Source organism: Leuciscus leuciscus (assembly GCF_965113295.1).
Source record: "Leuciscus leuciscus genome assembly, chromosome: 21".
Classification (NCBI taxonomy): domain Eukaryota; kingdom Metazoa; phylum Chordata; class Actinopteri; order Cypriniformes; family Leuciscidae; genus Leuciscus; species Leuciscus leuciscus.
Genome location: NC_138745.1, coordinates 24223233 through 24245626, shown reverse-complemented (window position 1 = coordinate 24245626; position 22394 = coordinate 24223233). Strand labels below are relative to the sequence as shown.

The 22394-nt window shown below is 36.8% G+C and overlaps 2 protein-coding genes across 6 annotated transcripts; both read left to right on the top strand.

Moving 5' to 3' along the window:
- The first annotated feature begins 417 nt into the window (after positions 1 to 417).
- On the top strand, positions 418 to 10251 carry kctd2 (potassium channel tetramerization domain containing 2). 2 transcript variants are annotated; one of them, XM_082151271.1, is made up of 6 exons: positions 425 to 1067; positions 2573 to 2681; positions 3371 to 3462; positions 4088 to 4183; positions 5568 to 5693; positions 6292 to 10251. In XM_082151271.1, the coding sequence occupies exons 1-6, from the start codon at positions 717 to 719 to the stop codon at positions 6319 to 6321; spliced, it is 804 nt and encodes a 267-aa protein (XP_082007397.1). In that variant the 5' UTR covers positions 425 to 716; the 3' UTR covers positions 6322 to 10251. The 2 variants fall into 2 exon arrangements, with proteins under 2 accessions (XP_082007398.1, XP_082007397.1); XM_082151272.1 differs by lacking the exons at positions 5568 to 5693; positions 6292 to 10251 and adding an exon at positions 5301 to 5548 and having other exon boundaries at positions 418 to 1067; positions 4088 to 4243.
- An 871-nt stretch (positions 10252 to 11122) lies between these two features.
- slc16a5a (solute carrier family 16 member 5a) lies at positions 11123 to 22347 on the top strand. Of its 4 annotated transcripts, none has more exons than XM_082151252.1 (5): positions 11123 to 11430; positions 13448 to 13861; positions 16178 to 16321; positions 17184 to 18005; positions 20792 to 22347. In XM_082151252.1, the coding sequence occupies exons 2-5, from the start codon at positions 13558 to 13560 to the stop codon at positions 21037 to 21039; spliced, it is 1518 nt and encodes a 505-aa protein (XP_082007378.1). In that variant the 5' UTR covers positions 11123 to 11430; positions 13448 to 13557; the 3' UTR covers positions 21040 to 22347. The 4 variants fall into 4 exon arrangements, with proteins under 4 accessions (XP_082007378.1, XP_082007379.1, XP_082007381.1 ...); XM_082151253.1 differs by lacking the exon at positions 11123 to 11430 and adding an exon at positions 11437 to 11576; XM_082151255.1 differs by lacking the exon at positions 11123 to 11430 and adding an exon at positions 14989 to 15184 and having other exon boundaries at positions 13721 to 13861; positions 15285 to 16321.
- Positions 22348 to 22394: the final 47 nt, after the last annotated feature.

The window sequence follows — 22394 nt, the reverse complement described above, 5'->3', positions numbered from 1 at the left end:
GCCTCTTAAGTGCCATCTGAAATTTTCTTCTAGAATGATCATTTTTATAAAGCTTGTATATTTAAGTTAAGTCATTTCACTTAAATGACAATGAATAGGTAATTTGCATTGCCATTTAAGTAAACATTTTTAACTTAAATATACGAGCTTGATAAAAATGATCATTCTAGAAGAAAATTTCAGATGGCACTTAGAGGCTTTTGCATCTGAACTCTTCATATATATATATATATATATAGTTATATATGGTTATATATATATATATAGCGTTAATTCTTTTTTATTTCAGTTTACATTTTTTTTTTTTTTTTACTTAAAACTTATTTATTTCGGTTAGTTCCAAAGGCAACATTTCTAATTTTATAACAACAATTTCCCAAACATTATGTCTGAAATAAAGAAATACCATTCTCCAGACTTTTATTTTGTCACATATGGATTTACTTGACCGGGAAGTGATATGTTAAGTCTCACCCATAATATTTGTAGCTTGCATGGGTCGTTTGGATAAACAAAACGGATCTGTATAGCGTTTTACGGCATTGTAAGCTATGTCGCCTCGCGTGAGCGTTACTAACACACCGCAGCAATTTTGCCGTCGTCGTTATCAGCGCGTGTAAACCCGGCCCGTTTAGCGTCACAGCGCCGTGCGGAGCGCAAAATTAAGGCATTTAGTGTCTTATCAAGACGGAACTGACTGTTTGTGCTGCGAAAACATGGCAGAGTTGCACGTTGAACCCAACGCGACTGGCATCATCGAGCAGACCGAGCATTGTGAAATCAGAGGCTCAGTGAACGTGAGACTCCCCTCCCCTACTCTGGTGATTCCGCCCCGGACTGGCTTGTCCAGTCCAGGGGTCTCCAGCTCCAGAGCTGTGTTTGGGTTTCCTATGAAGAGCAACCCCACTTCCCCATCACCAGAAGCCACAGAGAAGCCAGGATCTCGGTGGGTTCGATTGAATGTCGGGGGAACATACTTTGTTACAACGAAACAGACCCTGTGCAGGGATCCTAAATCGTTTTTGTATCGATTATGTCAGGACGATCCAGATCTGGATTCGGATAAGGTAAGGCACTGTTTACATCATTAAAACCCGGAATTACATGTGATTTTTTTTATCTGAATGCTACGTTAACATTGGGAATGAATACATTGTGGACATAAAGGGTTGTATGTGTGCATTTGAGTTTGTACTTATACATGCATACTTATACTTGCATACTTAAAATACCAGCTTAAATTAATACAATTCTGTCATTTACTCATGTCGTTCCAAACCTCTATGACTTACTTTCCTCTGTGGAACATATTTTGAAGACTGTTGGTAACCAAACAGTATTGGTTTCCATTCTGTGGACCACAAAATACATTTCTCAAAACATCTTGTTTTATGTTCCATAGAAGAAATAAAGTGGTGGTTAATGAGGGTTATTAAATTATGACAGAATTTTCATTTTAGGTTAATTAATAAAAATTGAAAAAATTAAATAAAAACATAATACAACTGGTTTCTACATGGTCTAAGTTGGTCATTAACTGTTTCACTTTCACCAGTTACCATGTTCCATAAACCAACTTGACCACCTTAAGATGACCACCTGCTAACTGGTTTGTAGTTGTTCCAAGATGGTCTACCAGTTTGGACCTGGCAATGACCATTTAAGACCAGCTAGAAATAGGTTAACATGTTCAAGAACCAGCATGGCCACCTTTTCTTCCCTATTGTGAAGTATATCCGAGTGAAAGAAAAATAAATGTAGGGTGGGACTTTATTTTTTCCATCGGAAATTGGTTGCATCATTGGTTTTTTGTGGTTTGCCATTGCTGTGATCTCATGCGAGTGACAGGTTGTCCCGTCCTCAAGCCGGTAAACATCATCAGAGAAGAGATGTCAATGTCATTTCAAGAGGGAGGGGACCTTATTTTGATTAAAGATTATGAGGGAACATGAATTAAAAAAAACAATTGTTGCACACTAATAAATTAAATACTGCAATATTCCATAAATAAGAATTGTCAATTTTGATATCATAGTGACTTTAAGCTGGTAGCATTTCATGAATTTCTTGCTGGTCCAAGAAAGTTTACTAGCTTGCTCCACCATCTTAGACCATCTAGCTAGCTAGCTACCATGATACGTTTTCTACTAACTTGAACTGTTTAAAGTAGGGTGTACAATTGTTTCACAGTGCAGCAGAGGATTTCCTCTCCAAGGTGCCAATTCATGTAAAAATAGCCATGACAGTTTGCAGTTTAAAAATCACTGAAGATTCTCATTTGAAAAAAGCTGTTGTTGCTATTCTAATTTGCCCTAATACTGGAGAATGAAAGGTCTCGCAAACTGGGTTCTAGAAATTTCCAATCACTTGGTAATCAGTCGCTACTTTACCTGCTGCTTGAATGATGTTAACATGACGTTAATGGTTTCAGTGGTTTGTCAAGGGGGGTTTTCACAAATGATTTAACACTTTTAACTGCAGCGACTAAAACAGTGATGGTACAGGAAATCGAAAACTATGAATTGCAATTGCAAATAGCACTATTCACACTGTTAGTTGTCTTTTCTCACAGGATGAGACAGGAGCATATTTGATTGACAGGGATCCCACATATTTCGGACCCATCTTGAACTACTTGAGGCATGGAAAGTTGATCATCAACAAGAACCTCGCTGAGGAGGGTGAGATGATCTGGGCATGCTGCCCTCAAAAACTTCTTAATGGAACAGTAATGACCTAGTTTCGTTTAGAAACATAATTTTTTTTGTGGAAAGGGACCACAGTGTACTCACGTAAGAGATAATTTCCTGCAGGACTGGTGAGATATTGAAAGGCTTACAGTCTATGTGTCCAATAATTGTGTCTATTTTTGTGAGTCATTGCTCCAAATTGTGACAATGGCAGTTATTGCATGATGTTTTTGTTTTGTTACCAATTTGGTCTACTTGTAGTTCATCATTTCTAATCTTCTTCTTTTATTGGCATGGATGTAGCATTAAAGGGATAGTTCACCCAAAATGTTTAATTCTGACTTCTTTCACTCACCCTCATGTTGTTCCAAACCTGTATAATCTTCTTTGTTCTGTTATACACAAAGTAAGTCCGTACAATGAAAGTCAATGGAGTCCAATGATATTTTGGACCCCATTGACTTTGATTGTATGGACAAAATAGTTGAAACATCTTCTTTTGTGTACCGCAGCAGAAAGAAAGTTATACAGGTTTGGTAGGACATGAGGGTGAGTAAATGACAGAATTTTCATTTTGGTGTGAACCATTCTTTTAAGACTATATTTTTCCAGATATTTATTTCTGATTACAAAGCAGTAACCACATGATAGATTTTTTACTGATTCTCTGGCTACTGCAGGTGTTCTAGAGGAAGCTGAGTTTTACAACATTGCGTCACTTGTGAGGCTGGTGAAGGAGAGAATACGAGACAACGAGAACAGAACGTCTCAGGTATGTGGGAAAATAACAGCCGGAGGAACAGGACATTGTGGTTCTTTTAATACAATCAATCAGCACATTTGCTAGTTCACTGGCATTACTTGAAAGAGGTATTTCATTCTTCGACTTTAAGCAGTCTGTGCCAAAAGGCAAGGGTACTTATCATTGGAAACTGAATTCCTCATTCAAAACTATTTAGGATCTGAAAAAGAACTTTATTTGAATCAATGTTCCTATAATAAAATAGACAAGCATTGACATAATTAGAGAATTAGCTTTAAGGAATAGTTTACCCTAAAATGAAAAGTCTCTCATCATTTACTCACCCTCATGTCGTTTCAAACTTGTATTTCTTTCTTTCTTCTGTGAAATGCAAAAGAAGATGGTTTGAATAATGTTCACGCTGCACTTTTCCATACAATGAAATTTGTGCTTCCATTGTATGGAAAAGAGTATGCTCTTTCTAATAACTTGTTGTGGTTCAATGGAAGAATTAAACTCATACAGGTTTGAAACAAAATAATGATAGAACTTTCATTTTTGGGTAAACTATTCTTAAATGGATTTCTAAAAACCTGTGCATCTTCACATAATAAATACTGTGTGAATTCATTATGGAATATGATTGTTTTTACAGGGCCCTGTGAAGCATGTGTATCGTGTATTACAATGTCAAGAAGAGGAGCTCACTCAAATGGTTTCCACCATGTCAGACGGATGGAAGTTTGAACAGGTAGGTTTTGTTTTCTCTTCACAACCCTGTCATATAATGTGATGTTATTGACCTGTATAGGTACTAGGGGTGGAACGGTACACAGAAGTCACGGTTCGGTTCATACCTCGGTTCAGACATCACGGTTCGGTACGAGTTCGGTACAATGGAGGGAAAAGCAAAACAAAAATGTAGAAGGCAATTTTTTTTATTGTGCATGTCTGTAGGCTGTTCCACCAAAGGAAAATAAAGGTTTTAAACCTTGTATTTTTTAAAATAAGTTTTATTAATAAAGTAAAGGCATAGAACCAGTTTATTTGTAGTGCATTGCCAATAGTTTTATATAATTAGTTTATTAATTAAATTAATAAAAAGACAAAAAGACCTTGAGATATGTTTGGTAATTGTACCTGAATTAATTTAAAATTAATTTGCTATATTTCAGATCAATATATTTGTTTTCCTTAAAATTTTAATAACACTAACTTTATTCTCATCTGAGTTATAAATAATTTATTTCTGTATAAAATAATACTACCATTAAAAACAAATTTGATTTTCTTTTAATCAATGTAGAATGTGTAACTTACTCACTGTGTTGGGTGACAGTTGTAGGTTACAGTTTGACAAGAGTTTACAGTTTGACAAAAGCACAATGTTGTGTTTTATTACGAGTGTACACAAATATAAGTAAACACTTTGCAGTTTGAATGATGTCCAATGAACAAAATGAGTATGTTTTTATGTTTCCACTGTTCGATCGCGCCCGCGCCTCTCTGAACACACACGCGCGCCACGCACGCAGGCACATACACACACAACATATTCCAGCATTGCAAACTTGACATCGCAGCCTGTCCATTATAGCCTGTCTATGATTATAGCCATAGATATTATGTCTGTGATTATAGCCCATAAGTTATAGCCACGGAGCTTCAGAGCTAAGGCGGAGCTACAGATTAGGTGTCCCTAAAGAACCCGCGTATCTAACAGTAGTTCTGCATTACATTAATTAATTTGCACGCGAGTTTTATTTATTTTTATACCGTGTATTCTCCGTGTGTATTCATGCACCGAACCGTGACGCCTGTACCGTCTCGGTTCAATACGAATACATGTACCGTTCCACCCCTAATAGGTACAGATCCTATGTCTAGACATGCAGTATTTTACTGTAGCATATTTGAACTCAGACATACTGCAGATCTCTTGATAGCTTCTTGATGTCTTATCAGGTTGTTTCTTATAAGTTATGTCACTCCAAACAACAGATTGTAGATGCTGTACATTGTTTTTTTAGAGATAGGCTATGTCTACACCTTTCTTTGGGACTAATGTAATTTGCTGTTTTTGTTGCTTATCTGTTTGCTATGGTAAAAACTTGACTCAACTTGTCCATCTCAAGCTCATAAGCATCGGCTCCTCCTATAACTATGGCAACGAGGACCAGGCCGAATTCCTGTGCGTCGTTTCCCGGGAGCTCAACAACTCCACTAACGGAATTGTTATCGAGCCCACTGAGAAGGCTAAGGTATGATGAACTCTTTTTTTTTTTTTTTTACTCTTTTTTTTATTACCTTATTTAGTTTAATATACTTTTTTGAAAACTCTTTTTTTGTAACAAAATATAATATTTCAAATAAATTATTAAACTGAATAAGGTAAGATGAAGTTACATTATTATTATTATGTTTTGTTACAAAAAAGTTTAAATGAAATGAATAAATAAGAAATAATAATATAAATGCGCAACCCTTCAAAAAGCACAGCAAACTTGGAATTTTTTTTAATCGCAAATGCAATTTTTAATCAGAAACATCTTAGCAAATTTTTTTTCCCTAAATCGTGCAGCCCTATTATTTTTATTTTTTTTGTTACAAAAAAAGTTTTGATTAAATTATTAAATAAAGTAAAATATAATTCTGATTATTATTGTTATTATTAGTAGTAATAATAACAGAAGTAGTTAATCAAATAAATAAAATAATAATACAATAAAGTTTAAAAAAAAATAAAAGTGGTATTATTTAGTGTTTATTAATGGTCCTTAACTGCCATATCAGATTGAGGAGAATTTTTTTTATTTCAAAATTGTATAGCTCATCGTTGTCCTCCTGTTTCCCCAACAGATCCTTCAGGAGAGGGGGTCCAGGATGTGAGGAGCCCAGACAGATCTCCCATCCCTCGCTTCCTTTCTCCAGATCCTCCTCCACCATACAGCTGACTTCAAGTTCATTAGCCCACCACCCCTCACCTCACCGTCCCCCTCCTCCCTTGTGCCTTTCCACTGTGGGGGTTTCAGTCCCCCTCCTCCCTGCAGTGCTGCAACATTAACCAATCAGCACCACCACTAACTATCACTGCTATTATCGACTAATCGAAAAATGTATCCTCACATTTGATGCAAGACTGCTCAGAGAGAGGATTACAGGGAAGGATTCATCATTCATCCTAATGCTTATTTATGCAGACTTCATCATCATCATCCTCCTCATATCCCAGTCATTATCATCATAATCTTTACAGCTGCTGGCTTTAAATGTTTAAAGGGGGCTCAGTTGCCCCTGTTGGCTCGGCTGCATCCAATTGACCATAATCTCCTCAGGACTTCCAAACGGCGTGCAAGATAGACTCCATCTACCGTCAATACAGCTTCTATTAACAAGCGCATTATCTAATCGTTATCAGCCAAATCCGCATCATTTCAGCATTCACTTCCCATTGCCTGGTCAGACCAAGAGCACAGCAGATGGCGCAATGGATAAAAAGCGAGACAGCGGCTTTTGAACTTCTTCAGAGTGGCATGTTTCTTTCGTTAACTACCCATTTGCCCATCTGGAAAGGACTAGAGGAGAAGGGAGAACTCATACTGCCAATTGTCCGGTCAGATGCCCAAAATCGCGTGTCCACCGCTGTGAAGATGTCTCACATTTCCAATTCGCTCTGGTTGATTTTTGTCATCCTGGATTTTTTTTTATTTTATGCCTTGTCGCTGGATATTTCAAAGCATCAAAACAGGAAATAAATAACAAAACAAAGAAATATGTGGTTGTAGGGCATGTGAGGCTTATGTATATTACAAACATATGTATTATGAAAAGGCCGAATGCAAGTCATTGTTAATATCTGTACCATAGTGGTCAGGGTTTTTTTTTTTTTGGGGTGTTTATCAAGATGAGTTTCTCTATTTTATTGGGGGAGGTTCTGTATTTACCCCTAATGTAATGTGTTTTTTTTTGTGTGTTTTTTTTAAACCTGGTCGCCGAGATGTGAATTTGTTGTGTGGTTCCTTCAAACTTTTTGTCGATGACTGGAAAAAAAAAAAACAGGAGATTTCTTGTATAGAGGTATCAGGCCTACATAGTCCAGGTGGTTCAGGAGACTGTTGTTAGACAAAGTGCCCACAAGTTTTGAGTCAGGGCAAAACTGCATTAGTGGCTCTTTGTTGCATCTTTTTTTTTTTACTTTTATGACATTTTAGATTCAGACCACATAACATTTTGGCTATTTAACTGTTTAACTCACTTTTGTTCAAACAAAGTCTGATCACGTCAGTGGAATGTTTTTGAATGTAAAGGGCTCCATTTATTGTGGAACATTCTTGTCTTTTTCCCCCCAAATCTAGTTCATAACTTGTGTAGGAAACTCAGAAGTGAAGACCAGGAGACTTGGTTGTATCTTCAGCAGGATTCTTTATTGAGAACACGAGCTGTCGGTAGCTGCAGTCATCAAGTCTAACTAAGGCAGTGTACATTTTAGTTTATATAGATTTTAGTGGGCAATGCTTAGATATGGAAACAAAGCACCTGGGTGACAACCTTAAACAAAGCATGCAAATGAAGTGTACAGCTATAGGAACCTGCCCAAGACTCTAGAGTTTTACCAATCCTAATCCAATCAGCATAACTATTCAAAGACTGGGACAGGGGCTCCAAGAGCCATTGAAGACAAAGGGTGAGTCTCTCAGTAATCTGACTCTTGCAAATCTCTTGCTGGAAACTTTGCTTAACAGCTGATATCATAATCATCACAACCTTAAATGCTATATTCATTGTACTCTACCTTGGTTTTTCATGTTATGTTATGTTATGTAAGGACATAAGATCAGCAGATCTTAAACAGATTCTTAAATTTGTAATCCCACACTTGAGGTAAATCATTTTAACATTGAAGCCCAGTCTTTGAAACCAGTTGCCCTCTTTGTTTAACACAAATCTTCTCTACAGAAGCAGATCTTGATCTTGATCTCCTGTTTTATCTTATTTTTTTATTAATACGTAGTGGTTTTTCTGAATCTACTGTGACTACATCACAAATTGTCAGTATTTGAACGGTATCCAAACTGACTTTTGGTTATTCATATCTTTTGATAAACTATTGAATCTAGGGATCGGTGTAAGATGGCATCATGTGCGTGGACTTTAGGTGATGTTTTTATGGTCTGCAGTGTTTTAAAGTGTTGTCTCTTCCTCTCTAAATGCCGTCAAGGATTTTACCTCTTTATCACAGTTTACACTCATGTCCTTTTGTTTATCATATCAAGAAGGCATAGTACTTGAGTTTGTGAGCTACAGTATACAATTGTTTCTGTGGTTGTTGGTTTTCCCTTTTTTTTTTTTTTTTTTTTTTTTTTTGGTTGTGTTAATGTTTTCCCCCTCCTGAGGAGAGTTTATTTGTTCAGCCTCAATTATTACCGGGACCTCGGCTCTCTCACAGGATCCTATTGTACATTCCCATTGTTCAAATAGGTTTCAGGTCTGGTTTCAAAGCAGAGTCCTGGATTCAAATCTAGAGGGCACTGTTTAAGTCTCTCTCTAACTTAAGACCCACTTGTTTGTCTAGTGTTGTGCCTTTGACCTGTCGTGCCCTATGTGTTTTTCACTCCTAGATTACTCTTCTTAAAATGCAGATTCTTAAAATTTCATGTTTGTTTTGACTAAGTCAGTTCTGTTCCTTGACTCAGATACTGAATGTACCCGTTTCCCCTGAGTTTATTGTTCTTGTTTCAGTGGTTCATCTATATTTAGCTTTTTCATTTCTGCCCCAATGCACTTTTAGTTTTGCACCTACCTACATTATAATGTTCTCACTGTGTGGATTTTGTTTTTAGATTTTGTTCTATTTTTAGAATCGAACCCCACGTCAGGCATTAGAAAATGTCATGTGCAGTCTCAAGTTTATTTAAGACGGTTCAGGAAACTGATATGAATGTCACATTGACTGCTGATGTTTTACAGCACTTGAGACTTTGAGACTTCTTTGTCTTGTTTCCTTAAAGAAATCTGCCATTCTCCTTTAGGTCTTGTACCACATGTTGTTTAAGATCAAACAAAAAGATATATAGATAAAAATATATTTTCTTTGTGAAAATATTTATGCCATTCTGAAAAACCAGGAGGTTGACGTTTTGGAACGGCAACTTGGAAGCATGCAATGTGTTGAGTAATGTTATATGCTGGGATGTTGTCATATTGTAAAGGTGAATTGGTGCATGGACAGTTGACAGATGGTATTAATAACACTTAAGAAGTGGAAAATCTGGCCCTATTTTGTTTGTTTTGTTGAAATCACTAAAATCAAACTTGAAAAACTTGCTTGCTGAGGCAAAATATACTTTTGCAACACCCCCGTATTTGATTTTTTTTTCAATCAAAGTTTTCGAGCCGGCCAAAAGTGCAGTCCTCTGTCATAACATTTTCAGATAAAAGTTAAAAACAAGGTCTGTGTTTAACAGAAGAGTTTATTTTTATTTATTTTCCTGCCATGATAGTTAGTCTACAACACCTGCATGCTTTAATATACAGTACACACACATTTAAACGTGCTGAAAACCTGCTCTTTCATCAGATGTTTTGGGTGTATTGCATTGTCAATAGTATTGATGTAAAGTGTCAAATATGTCACTAAGCTATGGAGATTGTGGAGCTAAGTGTTCTGGAAATGAATAGTCTTGATCAGACTGTCCTTTTCAATGTTCATTTTATTTGTTTTCATTTTTGAAGTTTGTCTTCTGATGCAGTTTCTTGCAATGTACAGATTGCAAAATGATAATGTTTGATTTTTATCATAAAATGTGTTTGTGTTTCAGACTTGTGGCATGCTCATTTTGTGTAAAAAATTTTTTACATTAAAACTTTGAATATGTATTCTGTTTAAAAATATATTTTGACATTTAGAAAAATATAAATCTATATTATATAAATCTATATTATATTTTAAATTTTGTGCTCACAAACCGTAATTGTAGGACAACTAAATATTTTTGAGCCTTTAACTATTGAAATGTTGATTTGCCATATCAGGAAAGCATTATTTTAAAATCTAGCCTACTGATGTTTCATTTCCATGGAAACCCTGTAAATAGGCTAATACTATTTGATTTGAAGGGATAGTTTACCCCCATTTTTTTTTATTTCGACCAAATTTGTCTTGTTTCTTCCATGGAACACAAAAGGAGAAGTTGGGCAGAATGACAGTCTCAGTCACCACTCGCTTTCATAGTGACAGACTTTCTGTCCAACATCTTTTGTATTCCACTGAAGAAAGTTCCACAGACTTTTTTTTTTTTTAAATATCTCGACTCGATGGCTGTTCTTTAATTCAGGTTATCTAAATTGACATTAAATGCATTTAACATATTTAACGTTATATGTTTTACTTGTAAATGGTGAGTAACCTATTGGAAAATAATCAAGCGTGTTTTGGGTAAGAATAAGATGTTTGTTTTGGATTTAGAACCTGCGTGCACAAAGGACATCTGCGTCATGGGATCAGTATAGTAGGTACTTTACTCTTAATCTAGTACTGTTGGGGGTAATTTTACTTTTAATAATCCTAGTTACTTGCTGTATGAATGGACTAAAAAACACATTAGAATAAAGTCTATGAGTTAGCCTATTTTTGCTAAACTACGCCAGCACACTGAAACCCGCCCTTCTGCGCGGTGCAAGGCGGATGAAACCGAGTGGCTCTGGGGGAAAGGCAAGAGAGGAAATGCCATGCCATCGCCTCGGTGCTCAAATTTCCCTACGTGTAGACTGCTGCTGTTAAAGGAGCCGTTACCAATTTCATATAGCTCTCTCCATTTGTGTTATGTAGTCATAGTGCGACATGTGAGAGAACAAGCTGTTACATTCGCCTATGCTTAATCGTCTGGAGCCTGAAACTGCTCCCACAGAGTGTCTCCTCCTTCCTACCGCTGATATGACAGTCTCCACAGCAGCACAGAGACGCGGCACTGGCGCGGATGCCTGAAAATGCGCTAAAAGGTTCGTTTGTTGTTTAGCTTTTCAAGGTTTGAATTTTTCCATGTTTGAGCATGGCAATACGCCTTTTCCCACTCGTATCGTGCCTAAAGAACAGGATGAAATTTTGTCATTGACTCGTGTCATCCCGGTGATGTGGCCAATTTCAGGTAATTTCAATAAAATACTGTTTGTTTTGAGAAGCTTACTTTAGGGCTTTAGCCGGTCAAACACGTCTTAAGGTTTTTTTTTTCCTAAAGTGTTTTGCCAGCTATTGTAATCACATGTAGGCTACGCATCGGCTTTTCGTTTAGTTTCTTTGTTGTTTATGTATAAAGTCGCTTCTTCCGGAACAGCAGATCTGTCATTGTCATCATGTTCAGAACACCCTAAAACAGCTGTAGAATTGAGCAAAAACACCAGACAAAGGAGAAGGAGAATGTCAAGTAAAATACAAGTGGTGGCATTTTGATTCATCCAAGCGAGTCGAATCTTTTTATCCGTTCAGTGACCCCTAAGTTACATCGTTACACCAGGTCGCGACACATGAATGTTTTTTTATATGAAAAGTTTGTCATTACTAGACATAGCCTACTCACCCTCAGGTTGTTCCAAACCTGTATGAGGTTATTTCTTCTGTTGAACACAAAAAATTCTATTTTAAAGAATGTGTTGACAGACAGTTGACTAGGTGCCATTGACTTAGTTATATACAGACCCTTTCCAAAAAATTTGAATATCATGGAAAAGTTTATTTCCATAATTCCATTCAAAACGTAAAACTTCCATAGATTATATCTATAATCTATGGAAGTTTTACGTTTTGAATCTTCAGGGCCCACAACTTAAACGATTTCAAGTATTTAGTTGTTTATTTGTACATAATTTGGGCTTCCAGCTCATAAAACCCACGAAAACAGAATTTCAAAAAATTAGAATATTACATGAAATCACACAGTAGTTACACAGTGATGCCATGGTCATTGAACCAGGTTTTGGTTCTTTTGGCAGTGTGGGCAGGTGCAAATCCTGCTGGAAAATGAAGGAAGCATGAAGTGCTCTGAAAATGTCCTGGTAGACGGCTGCGTTGACTCTGGATTTAATAAAGCACAGTGGACCAAAGTCCTCTTTTCGGATGAGATCAAATTTTGCATCTCATTTGGAAACCAAGGTCCCAGAATCTGGAGGAAGAATGGAGAGGCACACAATCCAAGATGCTTGAAGTCCAGTGTGAAGTTTCCACAGTCTGTGTTGGTTTGGGGAGCCATGTCATCGGCTGGTGTTGGTCCACTGTGCTGTCCACTCAACGCAGCCGTCTACCAGGACATTTTCAGAGCACTTCATGCTTCCTTCAGCAGACAAGCTTTATGGAGATGCTGACTTCATTTTCCAGCAGGATTTGCACCTGCCCACACTGCCAAAATAACCAAAACCTGGTTCAATGACCATGGTATCACTGTGTAATTACTGTGTGATTTCATGTAATATTCAAATTTTTTTGAAATCCTGTTTTTGTGGGTTTTATGTGGGCCTTGAATCTATAATCTATTGGAAGTTTAACGTTTTGAATGGAATTATGGAAATAAATAAACTTTTCCATGATATTCAAATTTTTTGGAAAGGGTCTGTTGTAGGAAAAAAACAATACTATGGAAGTCACTGTCTGGTTACCATACCAACCTTATTAAAATGTCTTCCTTTGCGTACAACAGAAGAAAGAAACCAATTCACTGACTTGAAAGATTATGAGAAAAACAAAAACCGACTTAATCCAGATTTGTTGTAGGTTTTGGACAAATGTTCAATTGGTTAATATTAAGTTAGGCTACAGATGAAACAAACTAAAAAATGTCTAAGGTGGATGTGACCAATAACCCTTCCCCCTCTGGTCCACCTGAACTTGAAAAGTAAACAAAGAGGAGTTTGACAAGTTCATACTAGAACTCACTTTTGTAGCTCCACCTAATATTTCTGTTTGTATGGAAAATGTTCTTGTTCTTTGTTCAATAAGATTTTTTTTATTTATTTTTTGGTGATATAGAATATACAAGAATGTGTTTCCCTGCTCTTCTGGTGCTGAGAGCCCAAAGCCCCCCGGATCAGGTGGAAAAACCCAGACGGCAGTGACTTGATTACCATCATTTAGGAAACATGGCACCTCAACAACCTTCCAGCACAGAGGAGCAGACGGGGGAGCTAGATGAGCCTGAATCTGAGGGAGAGAAACAAGGACCAGGACCCCCTTCTGATCAAGATCATCAAGCTACCTGCAATGCTCCAGATGGAGGCTGGGGGTGGGTGGTCCTGGTGGCTACCATCCTTGTCTTAGCTCTGACACTGGCCTTCCCTGCATGCATTGGTATCTTCTACTTAGATCTTCAGGAAGAATTTGACGCCAGTAACAGTGAGACATCTTGGGTGCCATCAATAATGACGTCAGTTCTGCATGCCGGAGGTAAGAATGTGATATTAGTCAGTTTTTGTTTAGAAAATGCTTAATCAGTTTGTAATTTCTTCTCCACTAGCACAACCAAACAAAACTGCAAAAATAATGACTTTCAGAACGGTTTCCTGAACACTTTGCACATCTACCATTGGTCGGACAAACAAGAAGTCCCACCCCAAAACTTACGAGGCAATGTGGTGAAATCAGGCTGTTTAAAAAACCGAGCAATATTCTGAAAGTGTCACAGAGTCACAGTGTTTACATTTTTGGGGAGAATAAACCTTCAAATGGCTTTCTTATAGTTAGGGTTAGGGTGTCTCTTAATTGAAATTTAACTTGCAAAAATACCTCCACTCCAGAGACGTGTTACTTTTCCAGCAATTGTATTAAAAAGAAACACTAATCAACAATTTAATTAGATTACCAAATGATTTAACTCCGCCCCTCTCTTATTTGTATTCAATAAGTTTATACTCCTTTTTTAACCTTTCAGAATTCTTAACTTTGGGGTGATTCTGGGGGTCAAAATGAACCAAAAACAAGAAGTGTAACTTGTGTAAAAAACAGATTCAAGATTACCAGAGGGTTAATAATGCATATATTTTACATGCAAAATGCGCTATGCATCATTTTGTTTAATCGGATGTCTTTCTCTTCATCGAGTAACTGCACTGAATGCATAAGTATGCAATTCATATAGCGTTAAAAAAATATTTTGGAGTAGATATGCTATAAAAAAACGTATTTTCTCTCCACTGTGAGAAGGAAGTTATGGTCATTATCTGATTAGGGTTAGTTATCACTTCTAAGTACACCCTAAGCTACAGTGCCTTGCAAAAGTATTAATACCCCTTCATTTTTTCACATTTTGTTATGTGGCTGCCTTATGTTAAACTACTTTAAATGACTTTTTTTCACATCAATCTACAATCCATACACAATAATGACAAAGCAAAAAACACATTTGTGACAACTTTATTAAAAAGGAAAAACTGAAATAAGTACATTGCATTAGCATTTGTACCCTTAATGCAGTACTTAGTTGAAGCAGCTTTACAGTCTCAAATCTTTTTGGGTATGATGCAGCAAACTTTGCACATCAGCATTTGGCGATTTTCTGCCATTCTTCTCCTCAGATCCTCTCAAGCTCTGTCAGATTGGATGGGAACCATTGGTGGTCTGGACAACCATTTTCAGGTTTCTCCAGAGATGTTCGATTGGGTTCAAGCTCCAAGTGGGGTTTCATGTGTCTTCACTGAGGAGAGGCTTGAGTCTGGTCACTCTGCCATAAAGCCCAGATAAGTGGATTGTTGCAGTGATGTTTGTCCTTCTGTAAGATCCTCCTATCTCCATGATCATGGAGCTCCACTAGAGTGACCATCAGCTTCTTGGTCACCACTCTAACCAAGTCCCTTCTCCATTGATTCCTCAGTATGGCATGGAGGCCAGCTCTAAGAAGAGTCCTACTTGTTCACATCTTCTTCTATTAAAGATTATTTTAGGCTAAATGATTCTGTGAACCTTCAATGCAGCAGAGTTCTTCCCCAGATCTGTGTCTTGACACAATCCTGTCTCTGAGCTCTACTGGCAATTCTTTTGACCTCATGGCTTGGTTTTTGCCAATTTCCAGCTGTTAGACCTTTAATTGAGAGGTGTGTGCCTTTCCAAATCATACCCATTCAGTCTAATATGCCACAGGTTAACTCCACTCAAAATGTAGTAACATCTACAAGTGACATTGGAATGCTCCTGAGCTAAGTTTCAATTATCCCAGAAAAGGGTAGGAATACTTATGCAATGTAATAATTTCATTTTTTATATATATATATAATTGTGCAAAGTGATCACAAATCTTTTTTTTTTTTTTTTGGCTCTGTCATTATGGTGTATGGAGTGTAGATTGATGTGGAAATAAAGTTATTTAAAGAGGTTTAGCATACAAGTCTGCAACATAACAAAATGTGAAAAGAATGAAGGGGTACAAATACTTTCGCAAGGCACTGTATATTAGATCCAACAGAGAGGGTTATAAAAGTCATTATACCCTTATCACACCCTTATAGTGATAGTCATTGTAGCAGTCATAGTCATAATAAAAAAAAGAGGAACAGCTAGATCCAACATTTATTACACACACTTAAGTGTACCTCTTGAACTGCCATGTGTCAATTACTTGTATGTTGATATTTGCTTATCATATTTGAATAAGGCAGGCAGTACATTGTTTAAGGCGGTTTATTGATGGTGTTTTGAGTAGCTGGTTTTTGAAAATGATTAAGCCATCTCAAATGAGTTTTTTTTTTACTGTTAGCATTTTTCTTCCAGGTCCTCTGTGTAGTGTGCTGGTGGAGCGCTTCGGCTGCCGGGCGACAGTAATGTTTGGGGGAGTGCTGAGTGGTTTGGGGATGGTGGTCAGCTCTTTCTCACATTCAATTATTCACTTATACATCACTACTGGGGTCATCACAGGTCAGTAAGTCCCCAGAGGAAGTGATTTTGACATCTTGCTTGATCTGTATATGAAAGAGCAACAGCAGTGATTACATAAACGTCATTGTGATTATATAAAGAGTTATCACTAAGCGCTTTACCGCCTGGCCTGACATGAATAAGAATATGAATACAAATAGGATGTAGTTAATTCTTGAGCACGCAATAATCCTGCTTATGATCAGCATGGCTGTTATTTGGCTACAGGCATTCAGTACAACACTACTACTGAGAGTGTGATGCTGTTTTAATTATGTGTGTTTTATTAAAATGACCGCCCACAAAGATAGTTCCAGATGTTAAAAATGGATGTACTGTAGCATAAAGCGGCACAATAAATGTAAATGATCAAATACATGTATTATTTATAAGTTTCTAAATTTGTATTAATATAAATAAAATATATATATAAATAATATCAATATTAAGTATATATTTAATATTAAATCAAAATACATTAAATTAAATATTTGGTCATTAATAAATATTATTATTAATTAAATAGATAATAATAATATAATAAATAATGCATAAATGTATTTACAGTTACAGCTCAGATAGTTGACAAGTAAATAATACATGATCATTTATTTTATATTATTAACTGATTGATTATTAATTATTAGATTATATAATATTGATTATTATATTGTTTAATCGTAACTAAATGTGTTATTTAAATACACTCATCTACAGTTACAGATTTTGTGTATTTATTATTCATTGATGATTATTTAGTACAGTGAACTTCAGTTTTGTTTTGTAGTTTGTAATTCAGTTAGCAAGTTTGTAATCCTTCAGTCAGTTCTTTATAATGCATGACCCTCTGTTTGTTTTACAGGTTTGGGCTTCTGTTTCAGCTTCCAGCCCGCTGTCACCATACTTGGCCACTACTTTGTGCGCCGTCGTCCTTTTGCCAATGCGATGTCCTCCACTGGTACTGCTCTGGGTCTGTGTGCATTGCCCTTTTTAGGTGACTATCTGCAGAGTAAGCTGGGCTGGAGAGGAAGCTTTCTGGTGCTTGGCGCTGTGCTGCTCAACTGCTGTGTTTGTGGAGCCGTTATGAGACCGCTCAGGCCTCGCAAGCCCAAAAAGTCAGAGGTGATGAGCAACAGTCCCATATCCCCAGGCAAAAAGGGATGTGTGCCGGGAATCTATCAGAGCTTAGCATCGTTCCTCAGAAAACACATGGCCTTTGACCTCTTCTGCAGCAACCTGCGATTTCGGGTGTTTTCATTGGGCATCACTTGGATGATGCTGGGGTTTGTGGTGCCACTTATATTCCTGGTCCCGTATGCATCAGCTCACAATATGGATCCAAGCCGAGCCGCCCTGCTGCTTTCCATCCTGGGCTTTGTCAACATCTTTGTGCGGCCTCCCGCTGGAGTGCTCTTCAGCCTATCCTGGTTTAAAGGTCGACACATCTACGTTTTCTCAGTCGCACTTCTAATAAATGGACTCAGTAATAGTATCTGCTGCATTTCTCCCGATTTCAATGTGCTGTTAATTTACGTGCTGATCTACGGACTGTCCATGAGCGTGGTAGGCTCACTGATGTTCACCGTCCTGATGGATACAGTGGAAATGAGTCGATTCCCGTCTGCGCTCGGCCTGCTGTCTATCATGGAAAGCGTCACACTGCTGATAGGACCTCCCCTCGCAGGTAACTCGAAAACTTTGTGTTTTGAATTATGTGTGGTGTATGTCACTGCCTGTATATGTACGACTCAAATGAGGTGTGTTCAAGTCCTCCTGGGAAGTTCGTATTTAAGCGTTGGAGAGTCGTAATTACTACGTCAGGTACGTTTAAGTCACTTTTGTCACCTTCTCTTATCTCCGGTACACATCGTACGATATTGGGCTGTCCCAGACGAGAGATGACCAATCGTGGTGACTTCTGTGGTCGTGGCTCCTACATCGTACAGTGAGAGAGGTTCAAATACGGCCATTGTCACGGTCTTGCGACCAAAGATAGCCTGCGACTCATTGTGTTTGCTGCTACAACCTACGTTACTGACTAGCCAAAAAAAAACGCAACATGAATTGGCGTATTGATCAACACGACGTGGAGCTAAATTTAAAACTACTTATTCTTAGTCCATATTCTCCTCTTTCGCTTCCTCCTTTTTTTCTTCAGTGCACATAATAACCACAATTGCAAAAATGCGATTTATCTTGCTCTGTTTGTTTACCACTAGTGCATGCTGATGATGCTTTATTCTCCTTTACTAGCTTGCACCGTAACCTACAATTCTATAGGCGTCATCATCGTACAGTCTACATACATGACGTACATTCATGTATGTAGTTTATTAGACCCATGTTGTTCAGAACAATGATTGTGCATCAGGTGTGTTTTACTTTTAATGTTTTTTAATTAATTTCTGAAAAATTACCGTCCACTAGAGATGTTGCATCCAATGATGTTTCTCAGTGACATGCTCCCAACTCATAAACTCTGAGCTCAAAGAAAATCCAGAGTTTCTCGCTCATAATTATGACTTTGTGGTGGCGTTCATGTTCGTTCAGCTCATAAATACGATCATTTCGACATGACTTGAATGCAAAAACAAGGCATCTAAACTCCAGAGACCATCTGTTGAAAACAGACAGGTACTGTTTAAATGTGGTCTTGCTGGTGTTTCAACATTTGTTCCTGCCCTAGACTTGAGACAACAAGTATAGTTTCCATAGATATAGCAAGGGCGTTTCTAGCTTTTCATCACTAGTAGGACATTCAGGTCTAGCAACACCCCTGATAAACAAAACATTTTGTGACTTGAAATACTTTTGGAGAGTTGGAAAGTCTGGAAAGTAAACTGCATTTATAGCTACTGTGCATTCAGCTTTATGACCTGATATTTATTGAGAGCCTATTTAGAACCGTTGTTTTTCAGTTGTCATCACACTTGATCATTTAGATTTGCTGAATCTGTCTCCTTTTTAAAAAAATCTTGTTTAACTTAGTTTTCATAGACTTGTGTGAATATGTTTTATTTTTTAATATTTGATTTGTGAGACACTTTATAATGCTTTATTGCTAAAGGTGCTATATACATATTTTTTATTTGTATTTTAAGTTTATTTCTTTTGTTATTTCAAACTGTGCAGCACTTAACTCTATAAACAGCTTAACTTTTACATAAAGTCCCGTCTATTTAAAAAAAAGTTACACTTTTTTTTCTAAAGTTTGAAATTAGTTTTTTTTTTTTTTATCCTCTAGAGTTGTATGACCATATGCCTTTTATTGTCGTTTATATTTATTATTTCAAAATAAACTAAGTAAAGATTTAGTAAAGAAATAGTGACCAGTAACAGTACCTACAAAATAGACTTTGTTACACATTCATAACAATTTTACCCTAAAATCTTGATGTAAAAAAATTATGAACACATAATGTGTTTACCTAAAAATCCAACAGCTCTTATGCCAAGATCAGATCCTGCTTGGCTCAGGAAATCAGCATTATTTCCTGTCATGTCTCAAATTTCCTGTCAAAGTAAAGTCCCATAAATGTTTTTTAAAGGCGTTCCCAACCATTCTTGCAGTATAAAGAATAAATCACTATGATATGGAATGAAACATATGTGATTGTGTAACTATCTGTGAGGGAGTGTGTGCCTGTGTTTGAGTAAATAGTGGAATGTATTCTCCATTGTAACAGCATTAATCTGGATTTGCCTGTTAGTGGGAGCGGAGGCTGTGTACTCAATCTGGTCAAGCTTAACTGGCTCTTTCTCACACAGAAATGTCATTATTAGTTGAGCCAAGCACAACCTAGCACCTTGAAGTGCTACTACAGTAATACACATGTGTTTGGCTTGGCTTATCTTAGGAAAAAATGGGGTGGGGCTACATAAGGTCTTAAAGCTTTTAAGGTCTTTTAAACCGCACAGTATCGTTATTTCTGTGTTGCAAATATTCATATTATCACAGAAGTACTGGGATAAAAGTTTATAGTTCAGATATAAACAGTATTTAAACAAGTGAAGTCTTTATGAGTGAGTCATTGAATCAGTCATTCAAACTGTACAAAAAATAAATAAAATGCATTCAGATTAATTAAACATTTCAAATAGACTGAAGCAATTAACAATTAAGTTTGAAGAAGGAAAAAAAAAGTCGTGGTTTTGACAAAAATATTAAGCAGCACAACTGCTTTCAACATTGATATTCATCATTTCTGAGCATAATTTCTGAAGGTTCATGTGACACTGAAGACTGGACTGGCTGCTGAAAATTCATCTTTGCCATCACTTTAAATTGTAGTAATATATACAATATTACGGTTTTACTGTATTATTGATCAAATAAATGCAGCCGTAGTGAGAAGAAGAGACTTAATTATTCCAAACTTGTGACCAGGAGTGTATAGGTTAATGTTTTTTACTTCTCTGGATATGAAAGGAACTGTTAAATGCTATCATAACTCTGCACCTGTGTTACAGGATTGCTTGTGGACCGAACCGGACAGTACACGGTCATGTTCCTGGCCTGCAGCATCTCTGTGGCCTTATCAGCTCTTTACCTGATGGTTTCGTTTTACTGGCTGGACTCCCGTGATGCAGCCCAGAAGAACAGTTTACCAGCGTCCGGGTCTCCAGCTAAACCTGCAATCAATATGTCCACAGATTGCCAGTACAGCAGTGTGCCTACAGATGGGGACAAGACAAATAACCCATCATCAGAAGCATAACACATCACAAATGTATGACCTGGATCAGAGTTATTTATGTTTTTGCAATTGTGATCCATATCAGGTACAAAAATATGTTACCCCATTTCTGAATGTGCTGTTTATAACTGTATCATTTCAGGGAGTGTCAAACCCTGGTTGTTTTGTACTTTGTTTTATGACATTTGCATTTGTAAAGGTCTCACATCACTGGTTTGCCTTAGACAGTATATGCCATGGCGAAACAATGCCATCCGTTAATGCTAAATTCAAGCAAATATTTTAAACGCTTCTAAATTCCTGATCTAAAATGACTGAACGTTGAAGTTATTTGCCCAGGAAATTAAGCTATTTGAAGTCAGGGATTTTTTCATCTCATGCCTTTAATATTAATTTTCTTCATTTTTCACCAGTTACACCTCCGTTCATTTTGGGGTTGATAAGATTTTTGAAAGATGTGTTTTATGCTCACCAATGCTGCATTTATTTGATAAAAAAAAATAAAATAAAAATAATAATATGGTGAAATGTTATTACAATTTAAAATAACTGTTTTCTATTTTAATATATTTTGAAATTCTCTCCAGTGATGGCAAAGCCATTATTACAGTCTAATGTTATATGATCTTTCAGTAATCATTGTAATATGCTGATGTTGTGCTCAAGAAATATTTAACGTTATATTATTCTTAATATTTTAGTGGAAACAGTGATATATTTTTTTCTGTATACTTTGATGAATAGAAAGTTCAAAAGAATAGCATTTATTTGAAAGACATTTTCAATCTTTTGTAACAATATAAATGTCATCAATGTCGCTTTTTTAATGCATCCTTGCTGAATAAAAGTATTGATTTCTTAAAAAAAAAAAAAAAAAATCTTACCAACCCCAAACTTCTATATTACACTGTGTTGTTTTATACATCATTTGTGTCATAAGACCCATGCACTGAAAAACCTGACCCTTATTGGAAGATTGTTGGTCTAATGTCTACAAATTCAGTACTGTATAATAAATCAGGAGAAAATAGTTTTGCTGTTATTCCACGTGGGCTCTGAAAGTTTTCTCAGTACAAGTACAGACCCTTTTTAACCAAGACACATTTAAAACAAAGACTTCAACTTGTCCTGTTCTCAGTGAGTGCTTGGGTATGAGAAAACTTAAATATGTGCCCTTAGGGTGTTTGTGATGTTCAAGGATTATACTGAATGAGATTGTGTTTGTGCAAAGGGCCCATTTTTAATGTGTCACATTTCACTTTGTGCTGATGTATATGTAAACTCTCTTGTTGTTGTTGCTCTGTTATTGTGTTACTTTACCAAAGCAAATGACCAGCTTCTAAAAGCTTAAAGGGCTGTGAGCCCCCTGAGAGAGT

What these genes read in the sequence shown, in the direction of transcription:
- kctd2 (XM_082151271.1), top strand. Translation starts at nt 717, where the DNA reads ATGGCAGAGTTGCACGTTGAACCCAACGCGACTGGCATCATCGAGCAG. An exon ending in CAGATCTGGATTCGGATAAG is followed by an intron (nt 1,068 to 2,572) that starts GTAAGGCACTGT and finishes CTTTTCTCACAG; the next exon opens with GATGAGACAGGAGCATATTT. An exon ending in ACGGATGGAAGTTTGAACAG is followed by an intron (nt 4,184 to 5,567) that starts GTAGGTTTTGTT and finishes GTCCATCTCAAG; the next exon opens with CTCATAAGCATCGGCTCCTC.
- slc16a5a (XM_082151252.1), top strand. Translation starts at nt 13,558, where the DNA reads ATGGCACCTCAACAACCTTCCAGCACAGAGGAGCAGACGGGGGAGCTA. An exon ending in GTCAGTTCTGCATGCCGGAG is followed by an intron (nt 13,862 to 16,177) that starts GTAAGAATGTGA and finishes TTTTTCTTCCAG; the next exon opens with GTCCTCTGTGTAGTGTGCTG. An exon ending in CACTACTGGGGTCATCACAG is followed by an intron (nt 16,322 to 17,183) that starts GTCAGTAAGTCC and finishes TTTGTTTTACAG; the next exon opens with GTTTGGGCTTCTGTTTCAGC.